At 49.7% G+C, this 21,281-nt stretch overlaps 1 protein-coding gene across 1 annotated transcript in view; it reads left to right on the top strand.

Moving 5' to 3' along the window:
- Positions 1-19,652, top strand: part of DZIP1L (DAZ interacting zinc finger protein 1-like) — a 41,100-nt gene extending 21,448 nt beyond the window's left edge. Inside the window, exons 6-16 of the mRNA XM_012663863.1 lie at positions 654-782; positions 2,151-2,213; positions 3,434-3,574; positions 5,910-5,940; positions 7,042-7,095; positions 8,455-8,588; positions 9,748-9,940; positions 13,306-13,522; positions 13,991-14,157; positions 16,905-17,044; positions 18,661-19,652. Of these exons, the coding sequence (XP_012519317.1) occupies positions 654-782; positions 2,151-2,213; positions 3,434-3,574; positions 5,910-5,940; positions 7,042-7,095; positions 8,455-8,588; positions 9,748-9,940; positions 13,306-13,522; positions 13,991-14,157; positions 16,905-17,044; positions 18,661-18,822 (1,431 nt within the window). The 3' untranslated portion in view covers positions 18,823-19,652. The remainder of the gene's footprint in view (positions 1-653; positions 783-2,150; positions 2,214-3,433; positions 3,575-5,909; positions 5,941-7,041; positions 7,096-8,454; positions 8,589-9,747; positions 9,941-13,305; positions 13,523-13,990; positions 14,158-16,904; positions 17,045-18,660) is intronic.
- Positions 19,653-21,281: the final 1,629 nt, after the last annotated feature.

The following is a 21,281-nucleotide window of genomic DNA, read 5'->3' as shown; positions in this document are numbered from 1 at the left end:
AAACCTGCAGTACCTTAAAGCTTTTATAGGGCTAATGAGTTTTATACAATAATACAGATGAAAATATGTTACTTTTGTTACCATAATCATGATTTTATAAAATAACCGTAGATCGGTGGAAGGCATCCTCTCTTTGATTCAATTTTCCATGCCTTTTCCTTCAGGTCACATACTTGCTAGCTCAGGAATCACCACGTATTGGTGACCAGCTCTGAGCTGTGCAAAGGTAGCCCTTTCTGGTGATAGCCAGGATTTTTTGTGGGGTGAGGGGCAGGAGTACTCAGCAAGTGGCCTGGGGTGCCTGAGAGCCTCCCATAGGCTCCTGGAGTCTGGTTCTCTTCCGCTTATTCCAGACCAAGGAAGAAATGCAGCAGCAGTCTGGCGAGCTCTGGATTTTGAGTACAGCAGAATTCAAGTGAAATTGAAATTGTACCGTTCTTCCATGGAACTCACTTTTCTCCTGAGCCCTCGAAAGAGCCCTAGTCAAGGGGAATGCTGATTTATGTGACTGTTGGCAGGTGTAGATGTCTAGTGAGGATAACTTGGGGGTTAATGGTTGGGGTAAGGTGTGCTCTTCTGAGACTGTTGAAGGTATAAAAGACAACATCAGATTAGATCTTTATCCAAATAAATCCCTGCCCTTGCCTTTTCAGAAATTGCAGGCACTGCAGTCCCACAGTGTGATGGAGTCTAACCTGGGATCGCTGCGGGATGAGGAGTCCGAGGAGCGACTCCGGCAGACACAGCAGCTGCAGGCCCTGAGAGAGAAGATGGAAATTCAGGTGAGCTGAAGCTCTGGGCCTTTCTTCCCAGAGCAAGCCAAGGACTGTGTTATCTGCCAACAAGTCCTCTCACTTTTGCTGTATGAATTTAGGGAGTCGAAAGACATCAAATTTCTGTATTTTCAGACCTTCCGCCGATACATGAAAGCATAGTGTGGAGTTCTCAGGTGAGGCTGGTGATATGTGTGCAATAGTAGATTTGCCGGGGATCTTTTTCAAAAACATGTACAGCTGTGTCTCTTTTTGACATCTTGGTTCCCATTTTGATTCTAACCCAGTTGAAAACAACTCTTAGAAAGTGTTACAGTCTCCTGGATTTGAAGCTATTTAGGATGGATCCAGTGGTGTGATGGTAAATGTTTAGCAGCCAGCTCTCTGGACTAAAACTGCTTTGATTTGTAGCATCTGCCAGTTTCTGTGGTATGAATACTCCCATCATGGCTGATTTAATGCTATCAATGCGAGGTCACCAGATGGAGTTGGGAGGGCTTATGCACAGTCTGCGCTCAGAGGCTGGTAGGAGGTGGCTCTGGCCACCACCAGGTGAATCTTACTACAGTCCCGTTGTAAGATGGTCTGGATCACTGACGATTCCATGGCAAGGAGGGCGATGGGCACAGTCATTACATGGTGTTGTGCTTCTGTTTCTGCTCTCCAAGACCGTGGGGAAAGAGCTTAACATGTATTGTTAGCAGTAAAGTATTTCCAAAGATTAATGTTTACAAGTTCCACATTATAAAAAAGCCAATCTTTTTTCTGCTAACTCTGTTTACATTCTTTGCCTATTTTTCTATTACTGATGTTTTCCTTACTAATCTGTGAGTTTGTGTAATGTATGGAAATTAACTCAGCTTTTTGTTGTTCTAGTTGTGGCTGTTCTCCTCAGTTTTCTATTGGTCCTTCAACTTTGTTTATCACGGGTTGGTCATGCAAAAATAAATCATGTTTATATTATTTATATGGTCAAAATTATCAATTATCAGTCTTTTCTATATGGTCTTCCTTATTCTGAGATTTAAAAAGAAAATATTTCTGTATTTTCTTTTAGTACTTTTATGGCCTTATTTTTTATATTTAATTCTTTGCCCTACCTAGAATTTATTTTGGTTTAAGATATTAAATATGGATCCAAGTTTGTATGTTTTTCCAGGTAGCTAGCTACTTGTTCAAAGACTTTAGTCAATAATCCATCTCCCCCTCCTCCCATTGATTAAATTTCCATTTTTTTCCATCATTGTCAGGGCTTTCTATTCTGTTCCATTATTCTGTCTGCCTAATCATAAGCCAGCGCTTTTTAATTCCTATAGCTTTATAATATGTTTTTAATGCCTACAGGGGTCCTTTTGATAAGCTTTTAATCTTTTCCAGAAAACTGAGTGGAAGAGAAAAATAAAGGAACTGCATGAAGAGCATGTAGCCGAGAAGAGAGAGGTAGCTCTTGTCGGGTCGTCTGGGGGGACTTAGTTTCCTGTGACCTCCTCTCCTAATTCAGCATCTCCCCTTCCTTCTCCCCATCCCACCTGGAACTGGTTGGCAGATAATTTTGTGTGCTGAAAGGGTTCCTGGCTGCTGACTCCCATCAGTACATAGAAGGGGTCAGCTGCCTGCTCAGCATCCTCCCCAGCCAGGACCAGGGTCCTCCAACCTCCTCTTCTGAACCTAACACATCCTTTGTTCTGTGGTCCTCTTTGCAGTGGCCCCTTTAGGCCTCCAGGGAGTTGTGCTGTAAGCCCCAGATGCATCACCTGGTCACTTCGTGTTTGGGCTCTTCTTTGAAATCCCCCCACCTTAGGAGAGAACTAGGTGACTGTGGACCTCTGTGATAGTTCAGGGGGAGTCCAAATGGAAGGACTCAGATACTGAGACCGGTGAACCAGGAGCAGTGGCCTCAGGGCAGTGAAAACACCTTCTGTAAAAATGTCCTGCGGAGGAGGCAAGTTGAGGAGGAAGCTGATTAACAAGTACCCCAGGTCCTGCCTGCGGGAAGCTCAGAAGATGAAAAGGCTGAGGTTAGAGTCTGGCCCTAGATGCTCCCACTCCAGTATAGGGATGCACCAAAATTCACATGGATGGTTTTTACTTTATTTGAAACATTTTAAAATGAGAAATTTGCTCCAAGAACAGGGAAAATATACCAAGCTACACTGAGTAAAATCTCCCTCCCACTCATCCACAGCTACCTGTCCCCAATACCCACCCCACAGGTAATGAATTTTCTTGCTTTCCTGTATATTCTTCTAGAGTTTATGAAAGTATTAATAGATTGTCTCGTTTTATCTCTGCTCTTACATCAGAGGTAGCATGTTAACATATTTTCTTCACCTCTTGTTTTCACCTAAAAACATCCATTTGATGGTTTTTGAACGGTCTCAATTTATTTGACTATCCCTCAATGGGTGACTACATCTGACAGAGAGCCCTTCCATCTCTGCATTCCAGTCTCACTTCTTCCCAGGCACAGCTCAAAAATGTCCCCAAACTGGAAGGTAGTTAGTCTTGTTAGAAAGCCACCTGCCCAGGTCTAGAAATCCTCTACCTGCTTCAAGTGAAACCCTCGACCAGCCTTTGCCTACAAGTGCTGGCCCTGCCACCACCGGGCACTCAGAGGTCCCTGCAGAAATGTGACTGACCAACTGTCCTGTGCCCACCAGCTGCAGGAGGAGAACGAGCGGCTCCAGGCCTCCCTGTCTCAGGATCAGAGGAAGGCAGCTGCCCAGTCCCAGTGGCAGATCAGCGCCCTCCACACCCGGCTGCAGGAGCAAGCCAGGCTCATCGCCTCCCAGGAGGAGACGGTAGGTCTGTTCTTCCTTTCAGCCAGGCCTTGGTGTCCCTAGACCCCTTCCATGCAAGGATCTCCTTGGATTCTTCTGGGCTTATTGGTGCCAGTCTTACTACTCAGTCTCCTTAAAGAAGGACAGGAGTCCTCCAGCATGAGGGGCACAAAGTGATGAGAATGCTGTTACCTCTTTCCAGGCTAAAGATGTGCCATCTTCCTTAGGGATGGCTGGCAGATGGGGTCACACTCACAGCAGAAACCATGTAAAATGCCTGGAACCTCGTTCATACTTTGCTTATTACCTCATTTAAGCCTCACTACTGCCCTTCAAGGTGGGCATCCCCTTCTCATTTGACAGAAGATAAAACAGGCCGAAGAAATCAAGTACCTCGCTCAAGTCTACCTGGGGCACTCTGTAAGCCACAGGGGTGAGATTCAACCCTATCCAGGAAGGTCAATGCAGAGCTTGTGCTCCTTACACCGTGTTCTCAGGCATCATTTCTTAGTGGTACCCTTTCCATAAATGAACAGCCCTCGATGAGGTTGTCAGATAGACCAGTGTGATGAAAAGGCACTTGCTTGGCACCTTTCTCCTAAATCTGGCCCCTGTGACTCCTCATCTTTTGCTGATAATTCTCTGCCCTGCCCAGGCTCAGCTGTCCCTCCTGAGCCCCAGGTCTGTGGGAAGCTGTATGGTTCCCCCTGGGCCCCTCCTGTGGCCTCAGGTCTTTGCCATGTTTCTGCCTCCACCCATCTCATGGATGGGCCTGCACACAGCTTCCTGGGCTGAGCACCCACCTTCACTCTCCAGTCCTTGCTTCCTGTCCTGCACCCCTCGCTATTTATGCTTTTCTGTGTACCCAGCCACATCTCAGCCAGCCAGCATCTGCCCCACCCCTCTGCTTTTCTTTTCACCCCCCACCCCCAAACTCTTAGCTCTTCACTGCTGTGGCCACCTCAAGTTTAGCGTGGAGGTTTTCTCCTTATGTTACCCAGAACTCTTGTTTGCAAAGGATTCAGTTAGGAGCCTGTTGGTTAAAGATAAAAGAATAGGTTAATAGAGGTGAGAGTTACTGGCCTTGGTTAGCAGCAAAATTGTGCCATTGGGAACCAGACTCTGTTTCTCTTTTTGCCATCTTCAGTCATCAGACTTTCGTTTCCTGTTTGACTCCCACAGCTGTGAGCTGTCTGCCATGGCCCCAACCATGCAACCATATTTGGCAGAAGCTGTTGATGAAAAGACTTCTGCTTATTTTATTATTGGTCAAAACTGTGTCATGTGGGCAACTGTAGCTGCAAGGAAGGTTGGGAAGTGAATAGTTAGTTTCACAGCTTCTATTGTAGAGCTGGGGTTAGGAGGAAACAATTGGGAGTGGGTTTCGGTTGAGACATTGGGTATGTCAGCGTGTACCACTGCAGGGAATACAAAGCAACTCAAGCTTAAGCAGAAGAAGGAATTTGTCATAAAGGTAGATAGAGCATCCCACAGAGCTCAAGGCAGGGAAGCAGCTGAGTTGGAATAAACCGGAACCAGAGACGTGAATGTGGTCGGGAGTTTTCCTCCTTTGTGTGTCTATGTTCCTTTCTCTATATTTGCTTCCATTTTTTCTTTTACTCTGAAGATCAGCTTCTGCTTCTTATCTGTTCCATGTGGCACAACAAACAAATAAACAAACTAAGAAAACCAGAAACAGTTGGCTGCCAGCAGCTCTTGACTTCACTTATTACTAGTCCAGAACTGTCTGCCCAACCTAGACGGTGAGCTGTGGCTGTGGTGTTGGTGGTGTGAGGTCACATTGCTCACGTGTGGCTGCCTTGCCCGCAGCTATGTGGAGGGAGGGAGAGAGGCAGTTCTTGGAAGGAGGGTGTGGGCAGGCAGTCCACATCATGCCTCCTGGCAGGGATCGTGTCTGGCCTCCTTCCTCCCAGGTGGGCTCAGCTCAGATGCCCACATGGTGGGAGAGGAGCCTCTTCCTTGCCCTGGACGCTTTCCGTGAATTATAATACTGTGGAATTATTCCATGAGTTACACCAATGGCGCTGACTGTGCCTGTCCCACTCTGCTTCTCTGGGGCTCCTGCCCTTCATCCACGATTCCTCTTTAAAGAGGGGACATTCTTGCCTCACCACCTTGGGAAAATGGAGTGTGCTGCCATCCTTCTCACATGTGGAGCCAGGAGAGGTGTTGGGGGGCTGGGATGGTGCATCTGAGCTCCTTCCCGTTCCCAGTGGGTGGTGTGGAAACAGCGGCCATCCCTTCCTCACTGTGCTAGGCAGGCACACTGCTCAGAGCAGAGTTTTCCCACAGTGTTCCCTGCTGGCTGTAACCCGCTGTGTTCACCTCTTTGCAGATTCAGACCTTGTCCTGCAGGAAGGTGAAGGGTAAGTCTGCACGGAGTGGTTTGTAACAGTCTCGGCTGTTGTCTTGGGCTTTTCTCCCCATAATCAATTTATAGGTGGAGGGTTGGTGACAGCAGCCCATGGGACACGTGGGGTCAGGCTGTCCAGCTGGGTGATGGAGGGAGCTTTCAGGACAAACAGGGCTGCCACCTGGCGTTTGTGCCAAACAGCTGGCAGGGCTGCTTGCCTGGCCTGTTCTTCTCTGTAGAGGGACGGGAGTGTTATGGAGGGGCAAAGATCTTGGGGGTGGTGGTTGATGGGGTGGGATTCATGAGCGGGCTTTTCTAGGTAACTATGCCTGTGGCAAGGCCTCAGGTTGCCGGTGACCTTCACCTTATTCCCAGCATGTATCAAGTTGACCCCAAACCCATGTGAATGTGGCCCGTTTGGCACATATGCTGTCCTCCTCTTGAGGACTCTGCTGTGGGGGTACGTGCGCCCGTGAGTGATGGAGTGTGGGCCCACAGGGACTGCTGCTGCTGGGAGGGCCTTGGCCAGCCCCTTATGAAGCCTGGTCCTTCACACTCTACCTCCAGCTCCCCTGTCCTATGCCTTTAGCTCCCTTTCTGCCTTTTCTTGCAAACTCACATCTCCTTCCATGCCCTGCCTTGGGACTAGACATACCTTTCCCAGCCTTGCAGCCAGTTCAGAGGGGCACTACTCCTGTGGTCCTGAACTTTCTGAGGGCTGGAGCTGGAATGTTTACATCAGTAATAGCTGTGGGCCACACACTTCACCAAGCACTTCAGGTTCATTGTCTCGTTATATTGGTGCCACGATTGAATGTGGGGTGGGTATTATTATCCTCATTTTCTAGATGAGGAAACTGAGGCATAGAGAGGTTCAAGGACCTGCCATCTGGTGCACAGCTAGCGAGGGGCAGAGCAGGCATGTGAACGCTGATCTTTCTGTCTCCCGTGTCCATGGGTGTGACCCCTGCTCCATCCTGCCTCTCTGCAGTAAAGAGGAACTGACTGGGGGGCTTGCTTTTTCTGGCTGGTACTCACCTGCGGTCTTGCCCTTTTCCCTAAGTTGGGGATGGGGTCCAGGGCACTGGAGCCACTAACGTTCCTGCTCCTTCAGGGATCTGTGAGGCGCCTAAGGCTGCAGACACAGAGGAGGATTCTCCCGAGGAAGGTGGGCCTTGTTTTCTTTCCTGGGTGTCTGCACAGAAAACAAATTTGCTGCCCTCTTCATTGTTTAATCTGTCTCTGCTTAGCTGTATCTGGACTCCTGAAGCTGGGGTCCAGGGGATTAAGGACATGAAATAACATTTCTTAAGTACGTTGTGTGTGCCAGGTGCTAATATGCAGTTGGCTGGTTCAGTGATGGGGAAACCCAGCCTCCAAGAGGGTTAGTAACTTGCCCAGAGTCAAAGTTAGCTGGTGGCTGAGCCAGGATTTGCAGCAACGTCTGACTCACAGCCTGACCCACTGCCTCTCACCTGGTACTATCCAGAGCAGTGGAAGAGAAGTCACTGAGTTGGCTCAAAAATGGCCTTTGCGGTTTTATTCTGCATCGTGAATGTGCTGCAGGCAGATCACGCAGGGCCTAACCAATGTGCAGGAACCTACCTCAGCTTGCTTTTCAGAGCACTGGGTGCCTGCCGATTTATTCGCCCTCCTCAGTGACTGATTCTGATTTGCGGAGCTTTCAACCTTGTAACCAAGGGATACAAAAGAAAAGTGAAAGAAATAGACACACTCCCTGACTTCAGGGAGCTCCTAGGATAGTCGGGGAGAGGAAGCTCCCAGCAAAGATGAGAGCTCACTGGGCAACCTACTGACCGGGCCTGCCCGAGCCAGGCTGTGATGGGACAATGCCAAAGTTACCCAACAGACACACCCAGGAAAGGGTCTGACTTGTGTCATCAAGGAGTTCATCATGGGGGTATTTTATTTTTTATTATAATATTTTTCTTTATTTTTGAGGTGGTAATCTAATCTATGCACTTGGGAAAAAAAAAGAAAAGGAAATAGTGTAAAAGAGTGTACAGTGAGAAGTAGGTCTCCCTCCTGCCAGCTCTCCGATTTCCTCTCCAGAAGTTCCCCTGTTGACGGTTCCTCACGCATCCTTCCAGAGACGCTCTGTGCAACACAAGCGCATACGTGAACCCATTCTTCTCCTTTTTCCCTGAATGGGAACACACTATGCACATTGTTTTGTAATTAGTTAGATTGTTAACAACTTACTTGGGAAATCATTTCATATCATTTCATATCCCTTTATATAGAACCGCTTCATTATCTTGGAGGTCTCGACTGGGAGGGGATGAGAATGCCGAAGTTGGGTGGAGGGTCCAAAGCAGTGGTACCCAGGAGCTGAGGCACCCCAGCTTCTGACCCAGGGCTGGACACTCAGGAGGGGTCAGTGGCCCTGGGCTCCCAGGCTGGAGACCAGGATCAGTGGCAGCACGAGAGCTTGGCAGGCGCAGCAGCCTCTGGGAATGGAGGTCTCAGGTGCCCAGGCTGACCTGGGTGATGTCTCATGCCACAGAGCTGGAGGACTCCCGAGACGAACCGCAGAAGGTTCTGGCAGCCCTCAGGAGTCACCCCACCTTGCTGAAGCAGTTCAAGCCAATCCTGGAGGACACCCTGGAAGAGAAGCTGGAAAGCCTGGGGATAAAGAAGGTAAGTTCTAGGGCCACCGTTTTAAGGGGCAATACCTACCATTTGGACATATGTCGTCAAACTGACAAACGATCAATTGTTTACATTTTAAACTCATTCATCTCCTTTGTTCCCACCTGGGCTCCTTGGTGCCCATGAAAGGAGCCCCACACACCTTTCCCCCTCATCTCACCGCAGCAGTGTGGTCTCTCTGTTTCCTCCAGTGGCTTCTCGAGATTGGCCCTACATGGCTGGTGATGCCACCCTGAGTCCTGACCTCTCAGTGTGCTCCACTCATTGGTTACTTCCTTCTGTGTCTCCAATTAAATTTTCTGCCAGAGGGAATTTAATTGGCTCAATCTGGCCTACGGACAGGTCCCCCTTGGACAAGTGTCCAACTTCAAGCCCATTGTCTGTGGCACACATGGCCATGCCCACTCAGCAGCTGGCCGTGGGTGGGCAGGCATGGGAAGCTATATCTGGCACCAGTTAATATTTGAATGCCGTGTGTTTAACCAGAGCATGCACGCTATCATTAGAGGCACCAATGGAATCTGTTATTAAATAAAAACATACCTTGTTATTAAAGTAGCCAAGCATCCCATCTTTGAAAATACTATTTGTATAGAGTAAGTTAAGGAAAAAAAAATAGACACCTAGGTTTAATTTGGTAAGGATGCTGACTAATCTTTGACTGTTTTCAACTACTGCTTAATCTTCCTTTGGCCCTGTGTTTACACTTGATGAACATATTTCTTTGTAACCTTGCATGAATCCTCATCTTGGATTCACATGCCTCCCAAGACCTTCCCATGGGCTCTGGGTGGATGTCAAAAGCACAAACAACTTCCAGTACATCTTGGTAGGGTACCTGGTTTTGTTTATTGCAGTTTAGTTTTTCAAACATTGTTAGCCATGGACCATGTGTCTGGCATAATGATAGTGCTTGCAGGTACAAAAATGAGCAAGCCATTTTTCTTATCCTGGGTCTGTTATCCTAGGATTCAGTCAAAGCTGCTGCTCACCTGCTCTGATCCTCATTTCATGCCCCCCCTCCTGCAAGAAAAGCACCAGGTGCTGACCACAGACTCCCAGGTCAGCAGCAGCAGGTGCGAGAGACTTAGGGGAAGGAGAAGAAGGGTAGCCTCTGTCTGTAAAGATGAACTTCTTTCTCTTCTAGGGCGCAAAGGGAATCTCTGTTCAGACTCTCAGACACCTGGAGTCCCTGCTGAGAGCCCAGCGGGAGCAGAAGGCCCGAAGTTTTTCCGAATTTCTGAGTCTGAGGGAAAAGCTCATCAAGGAAACCACCAGCAGAGTGAAGGAGAGACAGGAGCATAGGGCTATGGTGTCCCAGCCAGACGGCCAGCCTTCAGGTACACTGGGGAGAGGCTTGCTCAGGGGCTGTGACCTGGAAGGGTCCCATTCTTGCCAAGGCTTATTTGCACACGAGGAAGGTATGAGCCCTGCCTACCATCAGGGGTATTGTTCTGAAGGGCTGGGCTGGTGGGTTCCCCACAGGTGACTGAGTCCAGACATCCTCTGTTGGGGAAATAGATTCCAGGGTTGGGGTGGAGGTACTTGTCTAGAGTCATCAGGGAAGCCGGAGGAGAGCCAGAGCTAGAGCTTGTGGTCCGCCTGCACTGTCTCAGCTCAGACGTGCTGCCTCCCCCAGCAGCTTCAGCTGCTCTGCTTGACTTACTTTGACCACAGTTGAGCTTTGCTCCAGCCTGGGGCCACCCACTTCATTATGGCTCTGCGCACCAGGCCCTCAGCGCTGGGAGACAGACCAAAGGCCTGGGAGCTTTGAGGCTGCAGGTGGAGGCAAATACCAATCAAATGAAAACTTCCTCACAGCTCAGATGTCCCCTGCCCTGAGCAGTGGGAGGCCATGAGGGGCTGGGCCAGTTCTGCATGTGGGTGACTCTGCAGAGCTAAGACTTGGCTCCCTGGGCCAGGTTGTAGCCACTGCTTTGCCACTTGTCCCTGCCTCTGGGGTCACGACGAGGGAAGGCCCTGTGGTTCTGGTGGAGGACTAGGACGAGGACCCTCGAGTCTCTGTCCTCAAAGACCTGATGGAGCAAGAGGATTTGTGTTCCTAGGTTGGAGAGCCTTCCATTTCCAGAATATTCCCAGATCCACTGGGCTGCTGTGACTGGAGGCCCTGGGGAGAGGTTCAATGGGTCTGGGTCTGCTCATGCAGGGTGCTTCCCTGCTCCCTCCACATTGTCTCCTCTGTCGGGGACACGTGTGGCCACAGGAGGCCAAGTCAGTATCTCCTCACGTCCAGCAGACCCTATCTGAGCTCTTCACGCAAAGAAATTTTGCAGAGTGTGGCCCACATATCTTTGGGATATGAGAGATGATTTTAGTCGCTACATGGATCAATCATTTTAAAATTTAACCTTTATTTTTCTTCATGTGAATTAGAAGAAAATATTACTAACATAGCAATCCTGTGAGCTCGTGGGAATTATTACTTGGACAAGTATAAAGCAGGTATTTTAAAATGTTTAAAAGTAATGTCATTTTACAGAAAAATGTTAAATAGATAGCAAGACAGCTGGTGTGAGAATATGGCAAAAAATTATGTTGATGACCTGTGAAACTGTCCTATTATTTTAAACTTCTGGCTGTAAAATCTCTAAGGAAAGGACAGTTCTTGGTCTTGCGCAGAAATCTCAGACAAGAGTATTTATCCTGGTTGCTAACCTGCCTTTCACACTTCAATTTAAGCTTCTTTCCCTTTGCTCATTTGCTCAAATGTTCATTCATTCATTCATCCATCCACTCATTCATTTAGTACAGTATTTGCTGAGGCTGAGCCAGTTCCGTGGCCTGCCACCTCACCTGGAAACCAGCCAGGACTAGGTGATGTGACGGAGCAAGCCCAGGGCTGGGCTGGACTCAGAGGAGGGAGGGGACAGGGACTCAGGCAGGATGAATGGAAATACCCTCAGAGTGCTGGCTTTCCAGAGAAAAGAAAGGTATCTTGCTCCTTCTAGCTGCCAGCCCTGCTCCGGCCCTGTTCCTGTAGTGGGGAAACGAGGAGAGAGAGCTTCCCCTTGCCTTCTCTCCCCTTCCCTGGCCTTGGGGTTCTCCCTTCTCCGGGCACATCACTGAGGCATGAGATGAACACCCTGTTTTCATGGTACTCTGTAGACCTTTCCTTCCAGCCCCACATCTGCATTCTCCTCCTGAGTCCTACATGTGTGGCACTAGTGCTCACCTCCTGTCTCTGCTGGGCCTCTTCTCCTGTTCGGGGGCAAGGCTGTGGTATATAGTGAAGGGAGTGGCAAAAGCCCAAGGCTGAGGCAGACCGATGAGCTGGGTTTGCACCCACCACTTTCTTCCACGGAATTATGGGCAAGTCTCTTAATCTCTCAAAGCCCCTGTAGGGAAAATGGTAATCTCTGAAGATGCTCTGGGGACCAAATGGTTGTATGTGAAACGCTTTACTTGGTGGCTGGTACACAGTGATTGTAAGCTATTGTTGTTTTCCCTCGCCAAGTTTGTCTCTGCCCCTTCTCTTCAGCTCGCTCTTTCCTAGAAGGTCCACTGGGTAGATGTGTTCTCTGAAGGCAGGGTGCAGTTGACCCTTGAACAACGCAGGGGGTGGGGTGCCAGCCACCCTCATAGTTGAAAATCTATATATAACTTTTGGCTACTCAACAACTTAACTACTCATAGCCTACTGTTGACCGGAAGCCTTACTGATAATGTAGTTGATTAACCCATATTTTGTGTAAGTATTATATACTGTATTTTCACAATAAAGTAATCTACAGAAAAGAAATTGATATTAAGAAAATCACAAGGAAGAGAAAATATATTTACCATTCACTAAGTGGAGGCGGATCATCATTTGGTTTTCATACTTGTCTTCTTTATGTTGAGTAGGTGGAGGAAGAGAAGGGGGTGGTCTTGCTGTCTTACGGGTGCCAAAGGCAGAAGAAAATCTGCATGTAAGGGGACCTGTGAAGTTCAAACCTGTATTTTTAAGGGTCAACCATATATCAAACATTTTTGACTTTGAACTACAGTAAGAAATGCATTTTACATTGTGACTCAATCCACACATGTAAGAGTTTCGTGAACAGTACTTACTCTGACTCCCTGTGATGCGCTTTCTTTCCTCTTCTCTTTCCATAAAAAATTGCTGATCCTGGGTCCCCCTCCCCTAAAATGGGTCTTGATGCAATTTGGAAAACAGGCTGTGTCTAATCGCCTGCCTTGGGCGCTGCCTTGCCACGGGCTGGGTTTGGGAGGAGTGTGCAATTTTGATGGCTCATGCAGTCCTGCAGCGATCTCTGGTGGCAGCAGGGCCTTCCTGCAGGGCTGTCTGCACTCTGGTGGCTGCAGTGTGGGTGCGTAGAGAGGGTAGGTGGCTTTGGTGAAGTCCACCTCTAGGACTGTGCTGGGGGTGAGCTGCAAGCATGCTGAGCCCTTCTTAGACCTGCTGACTCCTGCTGGTCTCCTGTAATGACAACATGATCCTGGAACACCTGGCTGCTCTCCTGGTCTCTGATGAAACCTTGGAACTCTGGTCCCAGCTCCGAGTCTGGCCAGCAGTGGATGCCCTGGGGTGGGGGCAACTATTCAATCAGCCGTGGTTACATGGTACACGGAGATGGAGTGACTTGTCTGTTTCCAGTGTGCTGGAGCCTCTTTGTGCCTCCTCTCAGGCTTGAGGGCCCCAGCACAGGCACACTCTGAAAGTCATTCCTTTCTGTGTTTCTAGTCAAACGCCAGCGGAACACACCGGCCGCCAGAGAGGCCCAGCCAAAGATCAGGACCCTGCAGGTGGCATTGCCATCCAAGCCGGCAGAGCCACCCACACCAACTCTCCAGAGCCGTGGCAGCTGTGGCCCTGGCCCGACCCACGTGTCCACCCCCACTCCACGCCCCAGAGTGCGTGGACCCTCCAGCACCCCTGCTTCCCCGGGGCCCGGGCCGAGGTGAGCCCCAGACTCTGCCCTCTCACTGGGCTGGTGGTGGTGCCTCCTGGCCCCAAGAGGCCCTGTTCCAGGCTCCCTACAGACTTCTGCAGACAGGTGAGGGGCAGAGACAGACGTGAACAGGAGGTACCCCAGTTGGGGTCCAACCTGAGTCCAAAGAAGAGCCTGGGGATCCTTCGCTCTGAGCAGGACAAACCCTCCCCTTACCTGGCTCTGCCCCCAAGCCCATTTGCCACCCTGGCAGGCTGGGTCCTCAGGTGGGCAGGGCAACTTCTCTTTGGCCCCCATCTTCCAAGGGAGAGATGCTGTGGCTGTTACACTCCTGGGTGACTCCTGGCTGTCTGGGCTGGAGGGAGGGAGTGGGGCTGGCTCTGGGCCAACCAAACAAGCTTGCAATGTGGTAAAGTTTGGCCTTTGAAGTTTTCTTCCTGGCCTGCACGTCCTCATTTCTTCTCCTCCACGCAGCAGCACATCCCCGTTCAGTTCTGAGGAGGACTCGGAGGGAGGCTCCGTGCAGCGCATGCCTCGTCAGCCCCTACGAGTTCCTTCCAGGGTGGTGCCCCGGCCGGAGAGTGACTGGGACTGGTCTGACACAGAGACCTCAGAGAACGCCCGGCCCCCCGGCAAGGGCTCAGGTGGGCTGGCTTCCTCAGGTGAGTGGGCCCGGACCCCACGGTAGCCCTTCTCCCCCAGGTTTCTCTAGGCCCTGGAAACACCCTTCACCTTTTTTGGGGGCTTTCTGATTTGACTTGGAGAGGATAGTCCTCCTTCCCCTCAAATATTTTTTTCTGGGATGATAGAGATATCAAGAGAAATCTAGAGTTTGAGTGAGGTTTATTTTGCCTCGTGTTTTGCATGGAATTGTTTAATGGTTAGAGGTTGGGGGAAGCCCACTCATCCCGTTTCTCCTCCACGTTCTTTCCAGTGTAGAATAAATACTGTGGTTGGCCACGTGGAGATCAAAGCCTCACTCTAATTAGTGACAGGGCCAGGAATGCCTAGGGTGTGCGCTTCCTGTGAGGGCTGGTCTGGAGGAGCGGCCAGCCCTTGAGGCCAAAATGGGGGCCCCTCTAACCTCCCCAAATCCAGATCCTGACTTTGCTGTGCACGGGGCTGGGTGGGCAAAGCAGGGCTGGGTGGGCAAAGCAGACCCTGAGTGGGCAGGATCTGGAACAGGCAGCGTGGGGAGCGTTCATGCCGGGCTCCAGACCCAGTCACAGGTGCAGGGAGGGGGTCGGAGAGAAAGAGTCGGCATTGCCTCTTTAGCGCAGTGACTGTCCTTGACGTGGGCCCCGGCCTAGGGGATGTTGCTGCTCCACCCCTCTGCTGGGCTACTTCTGTGGGGAGGAGAGAGTAGGATGGTGGGGGAAAAACCAAGAGGGTGTTTCTCCTGTTGTCCATCCTGGCGGGCAGAGCAGAAGTCCCTCTGCTGTGGAACCTCAAGGCAAGAGAGAAAAGGGTTTCCCTCTACGTTGTCATTTCTGGGTGCTCACCACGTGCTCCGCTCTGAGCAGAGCTCTGCGCGAATCCCCTCGCGTACTGCGTGCAGCACTGATGAGGGAAGGCTGTGCCACCCACGGGGTGACAGATGTGGAAACTAAGCCCCGGAGACGCTGTGACTAGCTCAAAACCACAGAACTAGCATCATGGCAAATTGAGATTCTGTGTTATTTTTTTGAAGTTAATGTGTTGGAGTCAGTTATTTATTTGCTTGTAAAATAAATTTTTTTTTTCCCCAGGAAGAACTGCCTTTAACTGTGTTCCTAATTTTACGAATATCCTCACAGTCTTTTATGCTGTTTGAGTTCATGAGCACCAGATCACGGGTTTGTGGTCACCGAGTAACTATCACCGTGGTCAAAGCCGCCTCCTGGGTAAACCTAGGTTACAACTTTCAGGGAAAACAGTTTCCTACAGTGAACATTTTGAAAAATATAGTTTCCTGTAACACATGTAGTTTAACAAACATACCTTTTTGTAACAAAACAATAGTGAAAAGAGGGGTTTCCTAGCTATCTTTGAGGTGGAGAAGGCAGCCGCAGAAGGGAGTAGTCGACCTTGACGACAGGCTGCCTTTGGCCACAGCCCTTTTCATTGCACAGCAAAGTTCTTTGCCCTTTTGGCTAAGAGACTTAGAAATTCAACTTGTTCATGCAGAGGGCATCATAGAGACTTCAGCTAAATGTTATGGTAACTGGAATTAAAATATTCATTAAACTCATTTTCTAACAGGTTTCAATGACTAGTTCAGAATTTTTCTTCTCAAATTGACTGTGTCTACTCCCATTCTTCCAGTATTTTCTTATACAGCTGCTAACTGAGGCCTTTAGCTTCTGGCTTCAGTTGTATTTTCTAGACAAGGCTGAGCTAAAGACTATAGAACTTAGAATTTTCTCTTTCCAAAGTCAGAAGCTGTGGGATGCGAGCCTGGGTTTGCGATCTGCACAGTCCCTGCTCTTAATGGACCCTGCAGGACTTCCTCATGTGCACCGCGTAACCCAAGCCTGACAGCCCATCAGAATCCACCAGAACTGGATCCCTGGAGCGGTATTGACGCCTCGCTGGGCAGGGGCAATAGGGAGGCAGTTATTGGGACTGGGAGTCAGGAGTCTTCTGAGAGAGTTCTGGCTCTGCCACTTGCTACCTGCTTGTCCTTATACAAGGGGTTTGGTTGTTTTATTGTAAAATGAGGTATTTGGACAAGATGATTAATGAGAGGGTGAGGAACACAGTCCCTGGTACATAGTAGGCCCTTAACAAACATTTCTTTAATGAATCAGTGAGCCAAGGGCTGCTGTAAGTCTAGAAGTTGGCTTAGGCCCCAGAGGTTGGAATCCCAGGAGGCCGTAGTTAGTTCCCTGCTTCTTGGTCATTCCTGAGGTCCAGACCTCACTGTGGCTGACGAGGCAGCAGGGTCTGCTGCTGATCTGCGCTGCTGCCTCGCTCCTGCTTCCTGCACGAGTTCGCCCGCAGCCCCCCTGTGCTGATTTATATTGATGATATTTCTTCTTGTCTCTGTGTGAGGGTGTTGAAGGAGGGCCTAAGTGCATGTTAGCGATGCGGTTCATGCCCCAGACTGAGCAGAGGTTCTGCCTCAGCCTCTCCTTACAGGGAAGAGCAACTCCTAAGCCTGCGTCACCAGCCGTGCCGTTAAGTGTGCGCAGTTACATCTGTAGACTGTTCCAGGCCTCTGTTTGCAGGACACCCATTGCTCTGGGCCTCTCTCTCCTGGCCCCTCTTTGGAGGTGGCTGCTGACCTCCTCCCTCCTGACTCTTGTGCACATTCCCTCTGTCCACACTGGAACCTGGACATGACCCCCAAGGATGAAACTTTCATTCTTCGGGCTTTTCCCATGGACACAACCACTTGTTCCCCTTCCAGGTACGCTGGTGCAGTCAATGGTCAAAAACCTGGAGAAGCAGCTTGAAGCCCCGGCACAGAAGCCTGCTGGAGGGGTCAGTCTGTTTTCAATGCCCAATGCCGGGCCACAGAGGGCTGTCACGCTAGGAAAGAAGGCTCAGGTAGGATGTAGGACACTTGGAGGTTGCCCTGCAATTCCCTACAGAGCCAGCTCTGAGTTTGGGGGGCCTGGGGCGAGGGTTGTGGGGGACGGTCCAGCGAGTGTCATCCCTGGTCCTAGTGGGACATTGCAGGTAGCCTCATTGTCTCCCTCTGCCCCTGTGCACGTGGGGATATGGCCAGTTTGGAATACTTGTGTCCATGTTAACACGAAAAAGACTTTTGGTTCATCCCACAAGCACCAGCTCGGTAAGTTTAGTTCTTCCCATCTCCTGCCTTTGGAGAGCCTGGGAACAGACTCTGGCTCCCTGCAGCAGCTGCTCTCCTCCGGCTCTGCCTCACCACATGGTGGGCTCCTTCCTGCCCTAACACAAATCTGTGTGTGGAGCAGACTCCTGAGGTGGGTATTGGAGCAGCCCCACACGGCACATGAGTTGGTAACGGCGTAAAATGGGAATATTTAGACACCTTTGTTCTAAATATTCAAGGCCATGTCTCATCACTACGAATGTCTTCGTGGCTTTGCTTGGGCTGTGGCAGCCATCATCTGATCAGGCTTAGAGCTCAGGTGTCGAGCTTGCCCCACCATCACCAGACCCTCCTTACTGCTCCTCTCCCTGCGCCCCCCTTCAGGGAACGACTTCCACACTCTTAGGCAGAAAACTTTAGAGCTCTCTTTACTACACACTCCTTTCTCACCTTTCTCAATCAAAAAGGTGCATCGTGGGATGATCAATGCTATTGCCCCAAAACTCAGAAGTGGTGGGCAATCATTCTTTGGTTTTTGGTACTACGGACTGTGTTTGGTTTATCACTTAGTTCATGTATGTTCGTGAGTAATGGGTCCAAATGATTAAAAAACGCACCTGGTCCCTTTTCCCAAAGTGTGGAAGAGCACCAGCAGCCCAACACAGACGGAGCCGCCGCTCAGAGCAAGCTCGCTGCTTCGCCCTGTGTGCTTTCTGACTGGTTGGATTCCCTTCCAGGAGAAAGTGCACAGAGTGGCTTAAATCAAAGCCCGGGTGGCCAGCAGGGGCACTGAGAGCTCTGGAGGGGAAGGCCTGAGCTGCTACACCTGGTCCCTTGGCCAACTCTGAGCTGCCCCATTGGCTGCAGCCCAGACCCCTTCCAGCCTGAAGGGTTCCCGAGGCTCCTCATCTCCCCTCAGGCTCCTTCTGTCAGAGTGTTTATCAGGCCTGAGAGAACCAGTCTGAGGGGAGGTGGTGGGCACTTTAGCTCACGGTGCATTCAGCTGGAGAACTTGGCAGGGTCAAGGCTCTGGGCTTTTGGCTCTGTCAGTGTGCGGAGTTAAAAATCTGCATGAAGTTTAAATGAAAACGAGAGCGACCTGATCTGCACATAGCCCTTTCCAAGGCGCTTGCCTCCATTTGGTTAGTGGGATTTCAGGGATATTTGAAATCACTCGGATCCCAGGTCTCTGAAGCAGGTTCTCGGAGGCATGGAGACTTGGCAGGAGGGAAGGCGGGAGGAGCAGCGTCTCCCTGTCGCTTTCTTCCAAATCTGCATCTGTCCCCATTTGCACCCTGCATTGTGCTCAGCTCTCTGCCACCCTCCTCCCTTATCAAAATGTATTTTCTTCTCTTCTTCGCCCCGGCAGCTTTCTGAAGTTGAGAGTGACCTGGAGATCTCTTCCTTGGAAGATCTTTCCCCGGACCTGGACCAGAGAGAGAAACCCAAGCCCTTGTCTCGCTCGAAGCCCCCAGAGAAGTTTGGCACTGGTCCTTGGAGCTCTGACCGACCCAGGGTCCCTGGCTGGTAATCCCGGCCCAGAGCCTGGCTGACCAGAGGATCAGCTTTGTCACCTGCTCAGGTCCCACCCCAACAGAAGAGGCTGCTGGGTCTCTTGTCTTCACCAGCAACCAAGAGGTGAAGAAAACCAAGGTTTTCTCCTTGGAGAGAAACAGCAGGGAGTGGATATGATCTCTTCCCTCCCTACCTGTGACAGGCCCTGCCACAGAGGTCCATCGGTGCCGGGCCGGGTGCCCCTGGGTCCCAAGGCTTGAGAGAGGTTATAACAGGACCTCCGGGTAGTTTCTTTCCTTCACCTCCATGGCCACTCCAGACTGAAAGAGTTACTTAATCTCTCTTCCCAAGCCTTTTGTGAACCTACAAGAACGCTATGGAGATGGGTCGTATATGGGGCTTTTTGGGGTACATATGCCTCAGTCAGTCATTCAGCGATTGACCCAAAGTCAGCTATTGAATGCCTACTCTGTGCCGGGTCCTCCAGCCTCTCACTACTGAGCTGGGGTGCAGGCAGGGGTGGGTGGGGCAGATTGTCTACAGCCAGTGCCAGTCTGGGGTAGTAATCTAGTGACAGAGATGAGGTGTTACAGGAGCATACAAGAGGCCACCCAACCCAGCCTGGGGTGATCTTGGAGAGTTTCCTGGAGTTGTGATGTCTGGCAGGCCTGTTTGTGGGTGGGAAGGAAGGAGGGCTACTTGTCTGGGACCTCATATCCCCAAAGGGCCACACATTTAATTTTTGACGTTATTTCCAACATCAGGTTATATACATAGCCATTGTATTTTTTTAGTATGAAAAACATTATTATATGCAAATGTTTAAATATAGCATGATGTTTTTAACTGTCTGGTACATACGTCATTATTTTTGGAGCTTCAAGGGAGGTGGTGCGAGGTGGGGAGGGAAGTAAGCAACCTGCACCTGCGGTGTGTCAGTTTAGGTCCTTCGGATGCAGTTGCCAAGATGGAGTTATTGAGGAGCCACACCTGGGAAAGGCGAAGGTGGAGGAGGCAGGATCAGGCAGGAAGGCTGCAAACTGTAGTGCAAATCTGACCATGGGATGGAAAGGGAGGAGGAAGCCAAAAGGAGCAGGAAGAGTGAGCCCCAGACTGCAAGGCAGGGCTGACACGGTCTCCACCAACCCAGCGGGGAGCTCCGGTGCAGGAGCTGCCCACAAGGGAGTCCCCACTGGGCAGAAATGGCCAGGCCCTGGTATGCCCCGTGCTTGTCTATTGGCTGGGGCATCCGGGACGAGTGAGACCTTGACTTGAAGCCAATTTCATTCCTCCTGGTTGAATGGCAGATTTTTTCCTAAAGGGAAACCCAGTGGTGAACCTCCGCTTCTGCCACAGGAAGATCTATTTTGAACTTGGGGAGGCTGGCCCTGGAGCTCCAGCTCCTAACGGCTCCCTGCCCCATACTTTTACATATTGTTACATGTTGCCAAATGCTCTCCAAAAAACTTGAGCCAATGTAGTCTAGTGTTTATAGTACACAAGAAGGCTCATTTTTGCATTCCTTTGCCACCAGGGTTATCGTTCATCTTTCAATATTTTGGCAATGTGATATAGGAAAAATGAAACCTCATCTTTTAAAAAATTTTCATTTTAAAGATTTCTTCTAAAGTAGAATTATTTTTTATTCTTTTTCATATTGATCATTGCTATTTCTTCTTTTATGAATTGCCTGATCATATTCTTAGTCTTTTAAAAAAGTTTTTTAGTTGATATACTTAACTTTTCTTTGTTGCTGTTTTATCTTTTTATTACGGAAAAGTTCAAGCATATTTAAAAATAGAATTGTATAATGACCTTGATGTCCCTATTACTCAGCTTTAACAGTCACCAACACGTAGGGAATCTTGTTTCCTGTATACCTCTCACCAACCTCCTCCCAAATAATGTCATTATATCTACACATATTTCTGTGTGTATCTCTAAAAGATAGTCTCAAGTGATCCTCCCCCGCCTCGGCCCCCTAGAGTGCTAGGATTACAGGTGTGAGCCACTGCGCCCGGCCATCTTCCATTTTTCCCTCTTTCCCTTCTTCCTCTCCTTCCCCCCTTTCTTTGCTCCTTTTCTCCCCAGTGATTTTTATGATTTTTGATGTTGCTAAAGAAATCAGACTGTTCTTCCTACAGAATTTCCCCTAGTCTGGATTTTGCTGGTTGTTACTATGGTGGTGTTTAATGTATTCCTGTTTCTCCAAATTTGTAGTTAGATCTAATTGTTTGATCAGATTCAGTTTTGATTTTTTTTTTTTTTTTTGGCAAGTCTCTTCATAGGTGGTGTTGTACTTCCATTAGGAGGCACAGAATGTCTGGTTCTCTCTTGTTTTTTTTTTTTGAGACAGAGTCTCACTGTGTTGCCCGGGCTAGAGTGAGTGCTGTGGCGTCAGCCTAGCTCACAGCAACCTCAAACTCCTGGGCTCAAGCGATCCTCCTGCCTCAGCCTCCCGAGTATCTGGGACTA

The sequence above is a fragment of the Propithecus coquereli genome, unplaced genomic scaffold (genome assembly GCF_000956105.1).
Source record: "Propithecus coquereli isolate 6110/MARCELLA unplaced genomic scaffold, Pcoq_1.0 Scaffold12, whole genome shotgun sequence".
NCBI lineage: Eukaryota > Metazoa > Chordata > Mammalia > Primates > Indriidae > Propithecus > Propithecus coquereli.
The sequence above is the reverse complement of the archived record's forward strand: the minus strand, read 5'-3'. Positions and strand labels throughout refer to the sequence as shown.